Here is a 19,373-nt window from a genome sequence, read left to right on the forward strand (position 1 = left end):
CATCCTGAGGGAACTGGAGACTCCCTTTATTTAGAAGCGGTTCCCCACTCCCCGCAACCTCGTTTCTGCTGGCGGGGAAGCAAGGCACACATCCCAGCCACTGGCACCACCACACAGGCAGGCAGAGTGATGCTTTCTGCTTTTATTCAATTAATGCAGCAATCTATACAAGGAAAAAAAAATAAAAATAAAAGAAACCATGAAATTCCAAACCCTGACAGCGAAGAACCAAATTCTTCCTAAGAATCAACCAGGTTTAAAAGATTCCCCCCATGTCAGACTGTACATAAAATAATCTCTGCCCCATTTACAGCGTTTCACACAGTACTTCTCGTATCTCAAACTTCAGAACTGTACAACTTTGTTACAAACCACGCTTTTTCCTAGGAAAAGCTTACGGAAAAAAATATTGCCACTTTCTTTTTTATTTTTTTATTTGTAACAAAACAAAAAATTAGAATCTTTAAAAAAACAAAATTAAAGTCAGCCAGAACTTGTAAGTGTGGGCATGGGAAGGAGCAGAGGCACGCTTCTTGGCCAAACGTTTCTCCTCCCGCCCGGGAAAGGGAACGCTTTTGGCAGATAAAAGACTATTTGCCACTGGTGGGGGTCTGGATCCCGGTTCCCCTGTGCCATCCTCAAAGTATCACAGCCCTTTCGGCCCGTGGGGATCGGACATGTAGACACAAGCGCCAGGTGCTAACAGCACCGAAAGCCTGAGCTCTCACCCTGGCAGAAATTGGCTTGTGCCACTGCCGGCTCATCCCGGATAGCAGGTTGGCAGCCCCACGTCCCAGTGACCCCCCCCCCCCATCTCTGGGGTGAGCCAAGCCTCGGGATCACAGCTCCCGGGCGTCACAGCTCTTGCCTGACTAACAGCCGGATGAGAGTTCAGCAGGTGCAGAGGCAGATGTGGCAAGCCAGGCTCCCCCGGTGCAGGCAGCCTGCCTGCCGAGCCCAGCCGGGCAGGGACCCGTCAGCCCCTCCCTAGGCCAGCTCACCCCTCACCGCCAGCAAACAGCCCTCCCTTCTCTTCCTACAGCCCACGGGAGTGATGCAAGAGCTTCAGTTGGATCACCAAGTCTTGTCAAGATGCGGTAACAAAATGCAATTCCTCCTGCTCTCTGCAGAAAAGCGGGGACAAACGCCACCTTCCCCTCCCTTCCTCAGGAAAGGGTCTGGGCTGCAGGTCTGGGTGCGCGGGGTCGTCACACTGGACGTAGCCTTATTCCCAGTTTGGGGCTGAGCAGGTTACATGAACGACACGCTGCTGGTGGATGGAGAGGAGGGTGGACCATGCGGCCAGACAAGACAGACACGACAAAGCTGACCAGGTCAGGTCTGTGCACGAACCTGTCCCGTGGAGCAGATGGGGAGAAGCTTTGCCTCCAGAATGGGGTTCCCCACCCTCCATCCTCCACAGCAGATCCATGTCCCCAGCCTGACCTGAAGCCTGCAGGCAGCCCAACAGTCAGCAACAGAGAACAGGTATGGGCATCACCAGCATTTCTGAGCCAGTTTTACCAGACAGGTTACGGTAAGGGATCTAGACATCTGGATCCATGTGAAAATGTGTCTTCTGGTTTCAAACCAAGGTTTCACTTCGATGTTGTTCAGTGCAAAAGAGTTAAAAAACCATGTTATCTACACATATACATCCGTGTGTATAGAAAAATGTCTGTACAAGTGGGGAAGATGGCCTGCCTACACGCTGGGGACTCCTCGCTCAAGAGATGCTATGCCTCAGACCGGTTGTGTCCCACTCTCTCCAAGATGTCAAGCCCCAACCAGTCAGGTTGAAAATCAAGCACACACAAGAACAGACGGCAGCTAGAGAGCGGCTCTGGCAAGGAGCTCCTCCAGCCACGGCTGCCAGCTCAGACCCACTGCGCAGATGCAGGGCAGGGGGGAAGGAAGGAAGGAGGGGAAAGCTCCTGACTGTGGCACGCAGGAATACCAAAACAAACCAGGAGAGGAAGGATACCTGCACATGTACAGACTGCACAAGGACCAGGATGAGGGGATGGTTGGTACCAGGCTAGAGGCAAGAGCTCAGGATGCCTTGTTCACTTGTTCAGCCTTCAGCAGAGAGAGCGCCAATGCCTCATCCCATGGGAGTCCTGCTCTGGGAAGTGGCCCTGCTAAGGCAAGTTGCTTCCAGCTTCATTTTGAGTCGAGACACCAGGGTACAGTATCCGTATTGCAGAGGTAGGAGTAAAATTGGGAGCTGGAGGGGGAGAGGGGGAGAGCAGGCTGTGGCAGAGCAGAGACCTCCGGCAGAAACTACTGCCACCATCAGCAGCACCCACAGCAGAGCCTGCCACTGGGGAGGGCACAGGGCACATCCAGGATGAATCCAGAAAGACAGTTAGAAACAGTCATCGCCAGGTATCCTGCCAGCAGGTCTCTAGCTTGCTGGAGATCTTTGCACCAGCCATAAGGAGAAGAGATCGCTGCTCCCTGTGTGTGGTTTTGCTATCAGGGGAATGCCAAGCTTTCCAAAACTAGGCGTTTGTAGCCAAGAGCTAGCCTGGATTCTCTGCAGAAAGCTGGGAGGGTGAGGAACACAACTTCAAACGCAAAGTGTGGTCTGAAAATGGCTTTTTAAAGGTTTCAGAAGCAGCAGAAGCATGAACTTTCAGATCTCTGGGCAGACAAGACAGGTTCTTTTGAAGGCTGGCCGCAAGGCTGTGCCCGTACCTCCGCACCAAGCCGATGGGGGTTCTTGCCAGGAAAGCAATTGGATAAATAGAACCAGGGACAGGCACTGGGGGCCTCACCCACAAACCCCCAGCAGACCAGCAGCGCTGAAGGTGGCAGTAATTTCCTTTGCACTAATATGACCACTAGATCCAGCCTGAGCAGTAACCCCAACAACAGGCGAGCGGCAGGAGCTGCGGAAGTCAGCGAGATGGAAAAGGACACCGAGATGTCAGCAAACGTGCTCAATCGCCATGGAACAGCGCTCTGGGGAACAATGCCTGGGTTTGGGTTTTTTTTTTGACTGGGAGCCCCTCAAGACAGCAGCAAACGGGTTTCAAAATATATTACATCTTTTTATTGCCAAGCGTGCAGACCATGAAGTGTGTGGGGGACACAACACTAAGAAAAACTACAATTTGAGGAAGGGCAAAGCAGTAAAAATTTAAAAATAAGACTACTCCTTACAACTGCCAACACTTGGGTTCAAAGAATCAATTGGAGGAAGTTTCTTAAAAGTACAGTTCTAAATATGGTGTTGGGCCCCAAACTTTGAAAACACTGAGGCTTCGGTCTGAGCTAATGCAAACTGGGTGGGAAAAGCGGAGGAAGGCGGCAGACTTTCTAACATGAACTCCGCGGGGCCAAACGCCCAGTTCTTCTCAGTATTTTCTGTAGCAACCAGAAAACTCCTTACCCCAGGAATACAGGCAGGAATGAGCCGGGAGGAGGCGGGCAATCCCCGCAGCACTTGCTGCTGAATGCACTGAACTGGGGCCAAACCAGACCCTTGCAGCATCCCCGCTCCCAGAGCCAGCCTCGGAGGGGACAGACCGCAGCCAAGCTGCCTGGCTCCTCCGAGGCCATGGCAGCGCCGGTCCCTTGGGATGGGATGTGATGCCACACCACCTCAACTCTCTCCAGCTAAAAGAGGCAGGGGGCTAAAAGCCAGCCCCCCTCCCTGGCAGCGGAGGACAGCTCTTCTCAAGCCAAGCATCCTCCCAAGCACAGCATCTCTCCTACTCTTCTTTGCTATCTCCAGCTCTGGGAAGCAGCATGTACTCAATGCGGTCGGTTACTCAGCAGCCCCGGGGCTCCAATATGGACCTCGGGCCAATGCTGGGCCAGCCTCAGTTGAAACCAGCCATGTTTCCTCCCTCCTCAACCAAAATATATCCCCGGTCAGACCAGCACCGAGAAACCAGAGCTCAAGTACATTCTTCTCGGAGAGAGCAGCACAGGGACACAAAGCTGTGAGCCCATGCTGGCTTGGGAAAAGGGACTGGAAAGGAAACCTATGGCATTTAAAACTGCTACTAAAGTGCAACAAAAATGTCCTAAACCCTTCAAAATCAAACGCAAGAGGGGTCTGCAAAGCTTCAAACTTCCAGTTACTGCAGGGCACCCTTAAAACACAACCCAACAACAACTAGGTAAGAGCAGACCAAGGAGCCCTTTGGTGAAGCAAGGAATACGAGACCACCACAGAGAGTTTCAGCTCCTGGGGTCAAACATCATATTTAGAACATTTGGAAAGGAAGAAAGTTAAAGCAAAAAACAAAAATACAATTCTTGAATCTTGCGCAATGAAACAGTTAAACTTTTTGGTGTTTTCAAAAGAAATCCCAACAGACAGCCTGGCATAACTTTATCTGCTTCCTAAGGGAGAGATGCCCGTTTGACCCATGACTCAGGACACCATGTGCACTGGACATGTTCCTTCCTTACATATGTCTCAGCATTCCTCCATTCATAAAAACAAATTGCTAGATCCTTCCTGTTTACTCTTCAGCCTGAAAGGAAAAACCAAAACTGAAGCTAGATGGAAGATAGCCAGAGGGAGGAGAAAGTTTTCACAGACTGGAGGCCAATCTCATCAGCTCCACGAGCCTGGAAAGTGCAATCCTCAGTGTCGTCTCATTTTAACTTTCCTGGCTGGGCTGCCATCCTCCTCTTCCTCATCACAGTCCTCCGTGTACTCGTAAGACCTTCGCCAATAGTTCTCGGAGCTGAAGTTGCTCCGTCTCCTATGTTTTGGTAAGAGGACTGAACGCCTGTTCTCCTCTTTATCCATTTCTAGAATCCGTGGCCTACAGAGAGAGAGAGAAAGAGGGAGTGAGAGCACATCCACAACAGGATTTAGGCATTCCTTGTGCAAACACTATCTGCAGTTTTGCATCCTTTGAGTTATATGACTGACTGTTTCCACGTTGCTTTCCCAGTACTGGGCACGCAGCAGAGCAGGAGCACATCACCAAGTTGCACCTCCTGTGGGGAGGCCGAGACCTTTGTCTTGACCATGGAAGTCCTTCCCCTTCCCAGGGCAAGTTTTGGTCTTTATCTCCACCAGGAACACGTCCAAACAGCTCAGTCACCTCTTTTTAAGTGCAGCTTGTGGCCCCAAGATAGATCCCTTGGGCAGAGGGGTCTGTCTCTCCTACAGCAGAGCTCACAGCACAGAGCTGAGCTCCTTTTTTAAGCTGCTGGGGTGCTTGTGGTGCAGGATCAAACCACAGGTCCAAACTCCTTTCCCCTCTCACTAGTTGTCTCAAGCATTAGCACAGTGCAACTGTTATTTCTGCAAAGCTGCCTCTGCTCTCACCTGCCATCACTTCATAGTAGGACTAGACTGGTGGGCTGCACAGACCACTTACTTTATCCGAGGTGACAACTGCCGAGTTCCTCTAAGATACTGCTAATCTGACATCCGTGCTATTTACCTAAGTTGCATTGGAGTCTTTGAGGCCAAAGGAAGAGAAAAACATGTTTTTGATACCCATCTGCTGCAGGAGTCTATACAAGCCCCCCCACCTCAATAAGGTCACATCAGGCTGAAAAACAGGTCTCTCGGATCTGCAGATTTGTCCTGCATGATTGCTCCTCTAATCATACACCAGCCCACTGCATGCTCAGAGGTAAGCTTTCATTTGCAGACTAGCTTCTCTTCTTGATCTATCTTCCCAGGCAGTCTAAGTCCAGGTGAATGAACACCACTCATAAACAAGCCATCCCCACCCTCCTCCCTCCCGGACAGGTTGAAACATGGGTCGGGACCGTACAGCGGCCAAGCCTCGGGACCAAGCCAGCTTTTGGTTTTCACACAGCGTGCAGAGAACGCAGTCTCCATCCTCAGGAAGCTTTGGAATTGGAGAATACCAGAAATACTGCATGACAGCTGGCAGACTGGCTATCACTCACAGCTGTCGGTACGTTCACACAGAGCAAGGTGGTGTTCAAGGGAAGCCTTGCTGCAGAGCTCAAGGTGTCTGAAACCTCAGCCAGCAGCTCCCCTGAAGGTCAGGTTTACGCATTCACACAGTCTGGTTACACACACAAAAATACATATGCACAGCTCTGGAACCAAAACAGGTCTGAGAAGCTTCCCAATAAGGCCTTCCCCTTTCCCACATAGCAAAACCTCACATTTTCTCCCAAGACTGCTTTCATAATATAGTTTAACACAGCTGCACAGGTTGCTTGGCAATAGAGGTCAAAAATAATTAGCTGCAGGGAAACTATTGTTCTGAATGACTGCATTATCAAGAGCCAGCCAAACCTATTGCTTCTTCATTATGCCACTCACAGGATAAACAATGTAAGCTGCTTACAGCCAGAGCTTAGCTTCCGCAAGCCTAGGAGGAACGTATAAAGAACCTCATTCTGATAAAACAGATCTGTACGCCACAGAAAGCACCCAGGAGGTGCAAACCAGATGTTTTGAAGCGCGCTGTGCAGCTTCTCTCATCAGAGGCCAGGAACCTCAGACATGCGCTGACCTAGAGATACCATCCAAAACATTGCTCTTGGGAGAGATCATCCTACCTGTGAGCAGCATCCGGATCTGCTTTGCGATGGGACCGCTTTGGTTTCAGGATCTGGTCCCGGTTGCTTCCCGATAGACGGTCAGAGTTATAACCTGGTGGTAACACAGAGCTACTCAGGGATTTTGTTTCCAATCGAGGTGCATCTAGTCTTGTTCTGCAAATATTTAAAGAGAAGAGAATTTGCAAGGAGTTTCCACAGAACCACAGCGTGCTGCGGCAGACGTTTGTCCTAGATGCGCTGAAGCAGAGCCCTCAATCCCAGCCACACAGCTCAGGAAGAGGGTCAGGACTGTTACGCTCCACAGCAAAACAGGCTGCAGCTTTCTGGTACTTGCAGCTTCAGCTTTAACCTTTGCTGTCTTCAACAGAGGGAAGAGGAAGGCTCAGGGACACACGTAGCCACAAGGTGAACACAAATGGTGCTGGGCTCACTGCAATCCCAGTTACGGGACATAGAGCAGAGGTGTTGGAGCCCCTGTGAAATACTATGAAATCACAGTGACTCGTCAGTAACTCGCAGCTCCAGTTAAACCACCTGGGAGATGCCCTGTGAAATACATCATCACCTACAACAGTAATAACTGCTTCTATCTGGAAACTCCCTACTGTCTCAAGATCTCATGGGGTCAGGCATTTCTCAGCTTGACTAAGAGGTTTAAAGAGTTGAAGTACGAGTCAGGAGAAGGTCTAGCAAACAGAAGCTGCACCACATCCCTTCCAGCAGCACAGCACACGCTCAAGCTACACCGGAGAGCAAGCACAGCTTGTCCCAGAGCGGAACTGCTGCTTGGCCTGCTGCACGCGTGGAGGGAGGCAGCAGGGCGAGCAGCAGGAATGAAAACTTGACGGCGCAGCATCTTATCACAGCACTACCGCTGTCTCCAAGCACAGCACAGTTACCAGTCTCAACTTACGAGCGCTGCTAACGTCTATTTCAAAACGCAGACTGAAGCCTAAGAATAGGTAAAACACACTAAAAGGTGGTGCCGGTGCTCCAGAGCTGTCGATTTCAGGAGGATCCAAGCCACCTCCCAGAAGAAAAGGCACCCGGATATTGTTGCTGCAGCCTGTCTCCCTCCTTGGGATTAGAGGTGAATACAAAAGGGGTCCGGGTAACAAAAAGGGGAATCACTACTTGCTCTCTGGCACTGAACTTTAGGCTCCTGAGGGAGGTTTCCACAGGAGAATCCTAACCTAAACTCCTGTTAGGAAGCACATCCACTTGCCAAGCTTCCTCTCCGCCATCGGGGAGAGCCCCTTCGGTTAACCAGGGCGATGCCAGACTGGCACAGGCGAAGCTGGGCATGGCACCCCAAGGGCGCCCGGCATGCCAGAAACAAGGAACACTTCCGCAGGCAGGTGCCAGGCTGGAGCCGGCACTAGTCCACAGCGCCGTCATCCTGAGCTGTTCTCAGCTCCAGGACTGGACCAAGTCCAGCCAGAACACCAAAGGCATTGTGGAACCTGCCCCAGACAAGTTAGGTGGTTTAAATAACTCTCAAATACAACAGCAACTACAGGCCTGCAATTAAAACCACCAAACCACCAAATATACTGCAAGGGAACACCAGCCACGCTCTCTCTGTCCGCAGAGCAATGCAGGTATGAGCTGCAGGAGCAGGTAGGAGGAGAGGCTATACTAAAACAGAGAGCAAATTACCTACCAAAGTTCACTTAAATAGAGTAACTCCCCAATGTAACTGCTTACAGAGAAGTGCTTACAAATGGCAGCATAAGCCCTCTAAAATGACTTTCAAGACCCGCTTGAATAGGTCTCATTTCTATCCCCACCTCCCACGTCACTTCTTTCCACATCTCATGAAATTGAGAGCGCTGTTCCTCCCCCCCAAGCCTCTTGCTCAAAGCACTTCCAAACCTTGCTGGCTCCCCGCAGTCCTGCACTCCAATACACAGGAAACACTGTAAATATCATCACACTACAGCACTGAAGTGTTTATGACCTACTTGGTAACCACGCCGCTCTCAAGCATCCTGCAAAACCCAGCCGCTTCTCCAGCTCACGCAGCTTTGCTCTCCTGCCGCTGCCAGCCAAACCCGTCTCTAGAACCGCGCGCTGGGACTAGAGGCAAGAGCAGATCCAGACTCAAACGTCTGGGACCCAGCAGGCTCTGGCAGCCTAATTCAGAGCTGAATATCCCAGCTCCGAGCTGCAGCAAAGTTTACGCCGTTCCATGACCCAAAGGAAGTAGCTGTTTTCCTGGTTGCATAACACGCTATTTCAGACCGCACAAAGTCGCATGATCCGGGACGAGGGAATGGCATTTGCTGCAGCAACACATGCCGCGGGGATGCGAGCGCAGACAGGTCACCACAGCCCTGCCGTGCATGCATGCGCGCACGCGGGACTCAGCGAGGAGACTGCCGCCATCACAAGGGATAAGCAGCAATTAATAAGCTCTATTTGGCAGCAATCAGAACGCACCCTTTGGCAAACAGGCAATTGCCATGCATTCACCAGGGCTGCTAAGCTCTACAGAGATTACACAAAAATAATTACCAGGGGGTTTCCACTTTGCTCAAGAGAAAAATCCTGTTGTGGTTTCATTCAGCCTGCCAGTCAAGTCAGCCCATGGCTCTCTGCATACGACCGGGCAGAGACACTTCTGCTCTAATGCTAAGCAAGTCAAGTCCCTAAAATCAGGGGAAGACAGAAGGACACGCTGCTACAGAAGGATGGCTAAGCAAACATAGCCGATATGGCTCTGCTAGGAGCTAACGGGCCTCGTCTGCTCAGCAGCGATGCACCAGGTCAGCCGGGTACATCTCAGCCAGATCGGTGCTTGCTCAGTAGTACTTTGAGGCCATGCAGGCTAGACTGAAATAACTCAACACCCCTAGCTTACAGAGGCCGGCAAAAGCAAGAGGTAGAGCCAGTTTTAACAAGTACGTTAGACACCTGCACCAGTTTGGGTAGCTTTAGCTTATTTAGCAGAGTCTGTCTTTTCTAGGGAGCTGCTGCCAAGGACAGGCAGCTTCTCCATCCCAAAGCCCAGCTAAAGCAGCTACAGGATTTGGAGATGCTCGTCAGCACTCACACTGCTTTTCGTTGGCTGCAGTAACCAACAATGTGAACGTAACAGCCGTTTAGTTCTTATCGCAACCCTCTCGCCTTAAACCTCACGTGGCAATAACCAGCTACGGGGTGGTTTGGTTCTAATCTTTCTTCCATCCCACTCTATCACCTGCCACACCTCATCCTGCCTCCCTGGGTCTGTGCTGATTTTGCCCGGCTAACGCCTCAGGGCTGCTGTTTCTCCTGCCTTCATTTCATGGGTCTCTCTAACCAGATGTCCAACTCCGCTCCACTGGCTTTGTGCCACATCTTCACAACGTTGCCAGACTTGTTTCGAAACCAACTAAGCTGTCCGAAAGCTCAGCAAGTCTGCGTCTAGACCTCTTGCTTGCTAGCCTTATGCCAGCCTGGGCCACAACTGCAGCCCCGCCACCAATACCTACACTTTCATCTGGGTTTGCAGTACTTAAGTCATGTGTGTTTTCACCTGCAAAAAGATTTCTTGACAGGGGAATTACTGCTAATACCTTCTAAGGCAGAATCAACATGGGTCAATGTGTGGCAGTCACATTTTTTTGGTCTCCTAGCAGAAGGGAGCTGATGAGAGAGGACATTTCTGGGCACAAAACAAGGTTATACTGAGGGAGTTTGAGGTGGGGTTAATTTCTATTTTTTTCTCCATTTTCTTAAGAGCTTTAGGAACAGGCACTGGTTGATGACATGCCATCAAGACAGTGCATCTTCTAAAACAGAAAGCGTGCGATACAGCTTACAGAGCTTGGCTTTCCAACACCAACTTGAAGGACAAGCTCTGTAAAGCAATCAATAAATTCGCTGCATCCGTTTTCCTTCAAAGCCAGCGTCTTTCTCCCTCTCCCCAGGAAATGACAGCCATGCTACCAAGAAAACTCTCTGCTTTATAGGAAATTCTTCATCATAAGCATCAGCTTCAAAGGACCATCCAGGTAACTCACGCATGTGGGTATCATACGATCAGACACCTGAACACATAGCCCAAAACACGAGTTTGAAATCCTAGCTGTTTGGAGTTAGGCAGCCGATGAAAGCCAGGTGTTTGGACACGAACAGCGCCCGCAAACCCAGGCATTACAATGAAGTACCGACGCACGGAGCCAAGAAGTGATTAACTCCATAGTAACAAGTTCCATCTACTTCCACCGGCCAAGCAACGAGTACGGCAAGACACAAGTGAGCATCGGAGTGACATCTAATCAAGATGTAAGATCAAGCCAGCAAATTAACAAGCAAGGCAGTTTTAAAGCATTTCTTTAAAAGCACCTTATCACAAGACCACATTCAAGTTTATCTTACTGTCCAGAGGACTTCAACACTTACTTTCGAAGGATGATGACAGCTCTTCTCTCCTTGATGTCCTGTGGTCGAATACAGTGTGTAATTTCATCAGCTGCATATCCACTGACAACAAAAACAAAAAGCCACTGTGAGAAAGATGACAGGCAGAAGCAGAAAGTGGTTGCCAGCCACAACAACAACTCAGTTTGGCCAGTCATTTCCTAACTTCCACCAGGAATTCCTCCTCCCAACACCATTCCCCCGACACATGGCAGCTACACTTATAGGAAGAAACTTCAGGAAAGAATGAGGTCAGGGCTTTTTTTTTTTTTTAAACTCAATATTTAGTATACACCAGAGGTAACTGCCACCTGCCACAACATTGTGAAATAAGACACGTAGAAAATGAGTCTATGGAATGTAAATACAGCCAATTCATTTATCAAGAAATTAGAGAGCAACAGAGGAATAAAAAAATCAGCACATTGCTCCAAAGCATCTTCTCACGCACGTCCCTGAGAACAACCGTCTCTTACGACCGAGATGCGCAGCATACCCAGACACGAACGCGTAGCCGCGTCGATGAGAAGGTCTGTTCATCAGGAGGGGGTGCAGTGGTGGGAAGAGTCGAGCGTCTCGCCCCCCCTCCCCTGGGCACAGACGCTGCCATCTCAGCACCCTCGCCCTCCCCGCTTTCCGCACGTGGCACATCCTCAGCCACGCTACAAACATGCCCCCCCAGCACAGCCCAGCCCCAACACAACGCACATGGCGTAACCTTCAAATTCAGACCCGCAAACCAAGCTGCACTCCTAAAGCCTCCCGGCTGCAGGGCTCACAAGGCGAGACAGATACCTGGGCCAAGGAAAGTTACACCTGGCTCAAGCAGCTACATGGCCACACGGCAGCCGTTCTCGGCAGGAGTGTTTCACTGTATGAGGTGACTTCACCCGCTCCACATTTCCAGCGGGCAGGAGAGCAGCCATGGCCAACAAGGCCCGCAGCTACCCGCAGCACACAGGAGTGGGTTTTCTTGTGGCTGCTTCAGCTGTTCAGCACAAGTCCTGGGGTCCAGCGCAGCACGTGAGATCACGGTGGGCCATCACGTCTGCTTGGACGCACAAACCACTCTGCCAGGAGCGTAACTCATCACCCACATGAGTGCTAACAAGCAGGTCCGAGAGGTGGCCCTGCCCTCTACCTGCTGCTTGGAGAGTGTCTGCTCACAAAAGAGCCTTCCAGAGTCCGATACGGGGAAAAGAGAAAGTAAACACTTTCAGAGTCTCCTGAAATGGCTGGCACGGACAGGAAGACCTTTGAAGGGACTTGGGTGAAGGCTCCTCACGCCACGCAAAGCTAGCATACCCCAACCCTAGTTTAACCTGAAGCAGAAATCGCCGAGCCCACTCTCCCCACGAGGCTTTACAGTGAGGCTGCTGCCACGTCGGCTGTCAGCTGGCCCTCCAGGAGCACGGCCGGGGTCATCGGCTTCCAGGTTATTCAGGACACTCAGAGCAGAGAACAGATCACGCACATGCAGCTCTTCTCTGGGGACGGGACCGGGTTTCCTTTATCTAGTTAGATAACCCACCCACTCACCAAGAAATGTACACCTCCCAAAGATGGATTTACTGCTTTGAGAAGAGAGTTAAGACTCTAAAACCTGATCAGTTAAAACAGGGGTTGATGTCCATCCCCCCTGTCCTCCAGGGCATTGCAGAACAAGACAGCGTTATGTGAAGGGGCTTATAATGATGCTCTATTATGTTCCAGGAATCTCTGCGTCAAGCTCCAGCGAATTCATTAATATCACCCACGTTAACATTCAACTCAGCACATCCTCAGCGACGCCCTGAACATCAGGAAAAGGTCTGCTTCCAGACCTGCGCCCTCCATCGTGAGATGTCAGCCTGGCCGCCTGCTCTCACTCCCCAGGCAGGAACCAGCTCACTTTGAGTGGTGCCAGGCAGAGCTCGTGGTCCCAGACACACGTGGGCAGCACCAAAGCAACAGCCCCAGTGCTCCAGTCTGAGGCCCTAACGGGGACCCACCAGTCTGCTCCAGTGCCATGTTGCTGTGGGAAAACTCAGCTTGCACCACAGCAGATACAGTGATGGTGTGTCTCTGCATGGGCCTCCAGCAAAGGGGTTCACACAGGCACCAGGCAGAGAAATGGAAGAAAAAGATTATTTGGTTGTCTCACACTTGTTCTGCTTTGTGCCAGCATGACTTCTCATCCACTGCCGCACCCTGACGATGGGTGAAGGAGCAGATGCTGGAACAAAACACCCGTAATATCATCAAGAGTCTACCCAGAGATTTCTTGCCCAGAGAACAAATGTAAAGCACGAGGCAAGAGACAACTTGGTAAGGAAAACCCCAAACTGCTGCCCACGAGAACACCCGAGCATGACGTCTCCAGCCTACAGCGTTTTCTAGAAGAACACGGGGCAGTGCAGACACTATCCACATGCTTCCCTAACTAACACCCCAACTCTTAACTAACCTGTCAGATCTTACAGCCCCAACTCCTCCCCGAGTCTCTCTCAGTGCAGAAGAGCTCCTGCAGAGCCACAACATGACTGATTCACATGGAGATGAAAGCAGATTTTTTTGTACAAACATCACCAGAAAGGAGGCCCTGAAGTTCCGCAGAGTCTCTAACAAGAAATATTTCTAGGGGTTGACGACAGCCAGGCCAGCTCGCAGGCAGGCAGAGGGACCTCACACACCAGCCCGTTGCAGGGTTTGAGCAGCTCGAGGCTTTACTTGTGGTTCAGGAAAACTGCTGCCACAAACCACGGATGTGACACCGACCAGTTCAAGCAGAGCTTGAACAAATCTATTTGCCTCATCACTGCTGGCACACGCATAACTTCCTCTGCACCAACGGCCTGCTCTGAGGGATCAGACTTTTCTGGAAAAGCACTAAATCCAGAGATTCCTCCAGCTGGGAAGAAAGCAGGTTCATCCTCCAGAGACTCCAACCAGCTCCGATTATGCTATCACCAGGCATGCCTCACGACAACAGAAGAGACGAACATCATGATGTTTCTACTGCTATTACAAACAGCAGGGAGACAACCTGGAGCACCCATTAGCTGCAGAAGGGAAGCCCATACAGCATACAAGCCCTCAGAACTCAGGAAATGTTACCTTTGGTCATTTATTCCTCTGGTCAACTGCAACTGCACTATTTCCAGCCACACTGCTGAGACGCAACACCCGTCAGTTTAACAAAAGCCGGCTTGGTGCTGAGATTTGCTACCTATGACAGCGGCTGCGAGGCACGGTGCAGCACAGGGGTCTGGCTGGCTCCGCACCCCCCAGCTCTCTCCCTTTCTTCCAGCCTAAACATTTGTCAAAGCACGTGTTCCCCAGATGAACAGGCAAACTCCTCCATCTCCTCTCCACTGCTTCTATCGATTGATGCTTATCAAATTATTTAAAAAAAAAAAAAAAAAAAAGAAAACCCACAAATGTGGTCCAGCCAGCAGTCCCCAACAGACAGCTGATGGTCCACAGGACTGAAATCCAGCTTAACTCCAACTGCCTGAGAAGAGCAGCACCGACCGAGGCGCTGCTGCCGCTTCCTCTCGGCCTGGCTGGCAGCAGGACAAGCCTGCAGGAGCGCCCGCTTCCTGGGGCTGCGGGAGAAGAGGGGACTGGAGAAGGTCTTCTTCTAGATGTCAGAAGCTAGAAGGGCAAATCTTCACCGCAGATGCAAAAGGAGAAAAAAAAGCGCCTTGCTGGAGAAGCAAAGGGCTCATTAGCAGGTGGCAGGGTGGCTCGGCCTTCGTCCTGCTGGCAGAGGTGCATGGTCCAGCCAGGAGAATCTCCATTCCACCTTTTAGACACTAACCTGTCCTTTGAGGTCTGAATATTTTCCAGTGAGTTTGAGGTAGGCTCAGTGTTTGCAAACACCACAGCCTGCTTCACAGTAGGCAAATAGAGTCAAGGGAGGGAAAGCCCCTCTGCAGACTCCCTGACAGGCAGGTGGCTACAAAATCAGGAGGAAAATTTAGAATAGGCCACTGAGAGCAAGAACAGGACAGGTGTGATCTGGGGACAGCCCGAGAACGATGTGGAGGCAAAGAGAGATATCCAACAGCTTTCTTTAGATCCTCACAGTTTCCACATGGTAAGCAAACGCACACGGCTACCCTGGCTTCCCCAGAAAGGCGGCATGCCAGCAGCAGCCACTGACCCAGCAATATTTGAATCACAGACATTACAAGCATGCCATTTCTATCTGCGCCGTTTCCCTATCTCCAGGGCAACTGCCTTCAGCAACTGTTTACTGAGAGGAGAAAAAGCCAAGTTTGGGGAGTTGACTTAAACATGACCAAGGGCTGGATTTCGGAGATACACCCCTGAGAGCCTACGGACAGTCTGCACCTCTCCCTGCTCCCCTCAAATTGCTGGGGTTAGAGGGGAGACAGGAGATCTACCAGAGTCGAGGAACTTGCATCCAGCCAGGATCATATCATCACTGAACAATCACTTTGGCAGAATCTCTCTTAAGTGAGTGTTAAGTATCTGCTAACTGCTGTACTGAAATTGAAATAATCCCCCTTTTTAAAGTCTATTATTTGCTGGAAAGCACAACATCTAACACCAGCTTGGGTCAGTCAGAAACCAACCCTTCTAGTCAGAGTTAAAAGATATCTGTGTCTTCCTTTGATTGCTTCAGCCACCTTAATAAACTGATTAGGGCACCCAGGTGATGCTGGCCACCAATCCAAGGGCACAGACCTGGGAGACACCCGGCTCCAACTCTGGGAGCCCTCAGCCAGCTGCCTCTTCCCAGCAGTTTTGGGAGGAGAGAGTCCGGGACAAGAAAACATCATTCTCTGGTCCTGGAGCAAAGAAAAGCACTTCTCCCTCCTCCCACCATCCTCCACTTCATGGAAGTTTTCGTAGTGGCTTTGACTACAAGACTACACACTGACCCCGTATTAACGGCTCTGCCAGCATGCTCTAAGCAACAAAAAACTCTCACTGTCCTTAAAAAAAAAAAAAAAAAAGGACCTCTGGCTGTGAAAGGAAGGACAGCTATTTACTCCAGCCCCTCGAGGGAAAGGCAGCACAGGGGTTCGCATCACCAGCAGGAAAATTAGGGTAGAAAGTTTCGCTCCTCATGTCTGAGCGGAGAAGTCAGAGTGCCGAGAAGCTGCCTCGCACCTGCCAGTCTCCATCCCTGGGGACGGAGCTTGCTCTGCGGTAAAAAGACATGTGGCAGGATGGGTCCCTCCCGGTCCTGTTTCACAAAATCACCCTGACCTCTGGCCCCCCTCTGCACCCTCCCTGCCCCGGCCAATCCACCAGAGAATGAGAAAATGTCCTCAGTGGGAAGTTCCCACTTCCCTCCACAGCCTCCCTCATCCTCGCTAATCCACAGAAGTTACCTAACGCAGGGGGTACAGTGAGGATTAGTTAATGTTTGTGCAGCTTTTCCGAGATAAAAGCTACGCGAGATCTCAGCATTTATTATTGATGCACTAGTCAACGGTGTGAGGCTGTGCATATGCGGGGGGAAAAAATTCCTTCCCGAACCCTGCGGCGATCACTTTACAAGCCAAAGCAGGGGATTGTGTTACAGCCTGGGAGCCCTGAAAACCGGCCTGCACCTTCACCAGTCCAAAAAAAACCCCAAACCCCAAACGAGGATGGCTGGTAGCTTAGAGCACTGCTGGCAGTCTGGGCGATCCCGCTCCTGGCAGGGAGCACTCTGACCTTCAGGACACGAGGGACTGACTGGTGCTCACCAAGTCAGGCAGCCCTGGCGAAGGGCTTCGAGCCGCCCTCCCCAAGACCTGGAAGCCTGCGGGTCCATCCGTACCAGCCTGCATGCACCCTGCCTGTCCCCTTACCTGCCTGCTCTGCCTGCCCAGCGCGTACCAGGAGGCAGGGGGATTAGGAAGCAGGCGTTTCCCAGTGCCAATCCCAGCTTTACTACCGACTGGCTGCGTGACCTTGGGCAGGTCATTTCACCTCCAAAGCTCTTCCCCCACTTGCAAGAATGCACCGTCAAGTCCTTTCTTGTGCCTGTCACCCACCGCGCTTCCAAACGACAGTCCCGCAGGGCTCTGCACCCGGGTCTCGGTGTCGGGCAGGGCAGAGTTTAGCATTCCCAGTTAACAGACTGGGAAGACGAGGCCGTTCACACCTCCTCTCCGTGCTTAAGGTCAGGTCAGGAGGCACCGGCCAAGCTAAGAATAGACCCAGGAGCCCCGTCCCAACCAGCTGCTCGCACTGAGCGCTCTTGGGCGCAGGATCCATTTTGTGTCTCGATGTGTTATTTTAACCGCTTACAGGAGCTCCGGCAAAGCTCGGCTCTGCAAGTGGCCGCGCTCCCGCCAGGACTCACCTCGAGCTCCGCGGAGAGGGCACCACCCAAAAATCAATCACCCACCCAAATCCCCATCCACCACAGTGGCAGGACCCCCCCAGATCCTTCCTTCATCCCTTCCGCCGCAGCGAGACCCTGCACGCCTACAGGCGGGTGAGATCAAGCCCGAGCCGCCGTCGGGGTGTGCATCCATGTGCCTCGTGATTAGCGTTACACAACCGAGCCCCGGCACGTTAGCGGAGGCCCGAAAAGGCGGGCGAGTTACCTGAGCACCGTGACGCTTCCCCTCTTCACAGGCAGGAAGAGAACAGGCTCCGAGACCCTGATGGGTTTGAACTGGAATTTACACCCGAAGCAGAGCGCCGAGTCGCTGAAGAAGGAGACGGAGACGATGGGCCTCTCAAAGATATGGATGGGGTCCACGTGGGAGACAATGCAGCCCCCCGGCTGGTAGTCGTTGATGACGGCACTGTTCACAAAGCCCTCTGGAATCACCCGGTGCTCCACCAGCTTCCTGATCACCAGGTCATGCACCCACTCGGGGATGGCGTCCACCTCCCCCCGCGGGTACAGGCGCTCCTGGCCGGGGCCTCGTCTCTGCAGCTGAGACCCGTAGGTGTAGCCCTCCCCAAAAAAATACTTGTTCCGCAGCGGTGCCCGGTCCACCGTGTGCTCCTTGTAGAGCCCCTTCTCCGCCCGGGACACCACGTCCTCGATCCGAGCTTCGATCTTGGCGCACTCCTCGGCGCTGAAGAGGCGAAGCTGCCGGATGCCGCTTTTGACTTTCCGAGCTTCTTCCTCCTCCTTCTGCTCCTCGTAGTCGCTGGGCTCGGAGCCGGAGTCCTCCTGGTGCCGGCGCTTGCGATCGTAGGGGGGGTCGGGGGGCTCCCGCGGGAGGCTGCCGCCGCCGCCGCCTTTGTGGCCGTCCCGGTAGGGCATCATGGACTTGAGCTTCTCCCGCAGGTCCGTGTAGCCGCTGCCGGCCATAGTGCGTCCGCAGCCCCCGCCTCTATCGATCCCGGCGCTGCAGGCGGCGGCGGGCGGCGGGGGACGCGCAGCTGCTATTCATGGCACCCGCCGCCCTGCTGGAAGAGCCCCGGAGGAACGGGGAGGTGAGGACGGGACCACCCACCCCCCACCACCACCATCCCGGCACCGCGACCGGCCGGGCCGTGCCCGCGGGAGCCCAGCTCGCCCCCCCCCCCCCCCCCCCCCGGGAGATGGGACCCCCCTCCCGGCGGGCAGCACGGCTGCCGCCCGCCCCCTCCCTCCCTCCCGCCGCGACGCCCCTCCCGCGGGGAACGGGGCGGCCCGGCGGACGCCACACTCACGGCTTCGCCCGGGGCGGGCGCGGACAATGCTGCCGGTGCCGGCGGCGGTGCTCACGCGGCGGCCGGGCCTGGCACATGCCCAGCGGCGGCCCCGGCGCGGCGCGGCGCCCTGCCCGCTCCTGCCGCCGCGGCGCTGCCCATGGCGGGGGGATCGCAGCGGGGGGAGGGGGGGAAGAAGGGAAGGCCGGGCCGGGCCGGGCGGGGGGGGGGGGGGGGCGGCGGCGGCGGCCGGGGGTCTCGCGCGGCCCTTCCCGCGGCGCGAGCGGCGCGCTACGTCACCAGGAGCCAGCCCGACATCCCGGATCGCCGCGGGGCCGCCCACCGCGCCCGCTCCGCCCCGCCGCGCACGCGCCCCACCGCAGCCCCAGGCCCCGCCCCCTCGTACGTACGTACGGCGACGCGGCGGCCCCGCCCCGCCCGGCCGCCGCCACCTCCGCCCTCGCCTCGCGCCGTAACGGGTACCGGCAGCGCCGCAACGCCCCGCCCCGCCTCCCGGCTCGGCGCTGATTGGCCAAGGGGGCGGGCGCGAGCGGCCCGAGCCGGCGGCTGATTGGGCGGCTGGCGGGCGGCGCGGGGGCCTAGCGGGCGCGGCGGCGGGTGGGAGGGCGGGAAGCGGGGGGGGGGGGAGCTGAGGGGTTGGGGTGGCCGCTGAGGTGCCTGCGGGCGCGCGGCCGCGGGTGCGACCGCCCCCTGGCGGCCGGGGAGGGAGAGCGGGACAGCCGGCCGGGGGTTACCGCGGGGAGCGCCGCGCTCCCGCACCGCGACAGCGGGAACCCCCCGCGCTGCCGGCGGGGAGACGGGGGGCACAGGGCGGGGGG

The 19,373-nt window shown here is 53.8% G+C and overlaps 1 protein-coding gene across 3 annotated transcripts; it reads right to left on the reverse strand.

Annotated features, from left to right (window-relative positions):
• Positions 1-127: 127 nt before the first annotated feature.
• Positions 128-19,031, reverse strand: ALKBH5 (alkB homolog 5, RNA demethylase). Of its 3 annotated transcripts, none has more exons than XM_075767670.1 (5): positions 18,945-19,031; positions 17,490-18,309; positions 10,915-10,995; positions 6,523-6,678; positions 128-4,790 (listed from the first exon to the last, which is right to left on the reverse strand). In XM_075767670.1, the coding sequence occupies exons 2-5, from the start codon at positions 18,209-18,211 to the stop codon at positions 4,607-4,609; spliced, it is 1,143 nt and encodes a 380-aa protein (XP_075623785.1). In that variant the 5' UTR covers positions 18,212-18,309; positions 18,945-19,031; the 3' UTR covers positions 128-4,606. The 3 variants fall into 3 exon arrangements, with proteins under 3 accessions (XP_075623785.1, XP_075623784.1, XP_075623783.1); XM_075767669.1 differs by lacking the exon at positions 18,945-19,031 and adding an exon at positions 18,556-18,902 and having other exon boundaries at positions 17,490-18,306; XM_075767668.1 differs by lacking the exon at positions 18,945-19,031 and adding an exon at positions 18,556-18,901.
• Between the last annotated feature and the right edge of the window lie 342 nt (positions 19,032-19,373).

The sequence above is a fragment of the Balearica regulorum genome, chromosome 15 (assembly GCF_011004875.1).
Source record: "Balearica regulorum gibbericeps isolate bBalReg1 chromosome 15, bBalReg1.pri, whole genome shotgun sequence".
Taxonomy (NCBI): Eukaryota; Metazoa; Chordata; class Aves; order Gruiformes; family Gruidae; genus Balearica; species Balearica regulorum.

Coding starts and splice junctions, on each gene's coding strand:
- ALKBH5 (XM_075767670.1), bottom strand. CDS start 18,211: ATGGCCGGCAGCGGCTACACGGACCTGCGGGAGAAGCTCAAGTCCATG. Junction 6,679..10,914: donor GCTGTCATCATCCTTCGAAA/GTAAGTGTTGAA, acceptor AAATATTTGCAG/AACAAGACTAGATGCACCTC. Junction 4,791..6,522: donor GATCCGGATGCTGCTCACAG/GTAGGATGATCT, acceptor CTCTCTCTGTAG/GCCACGGATTCTAGAAATGG.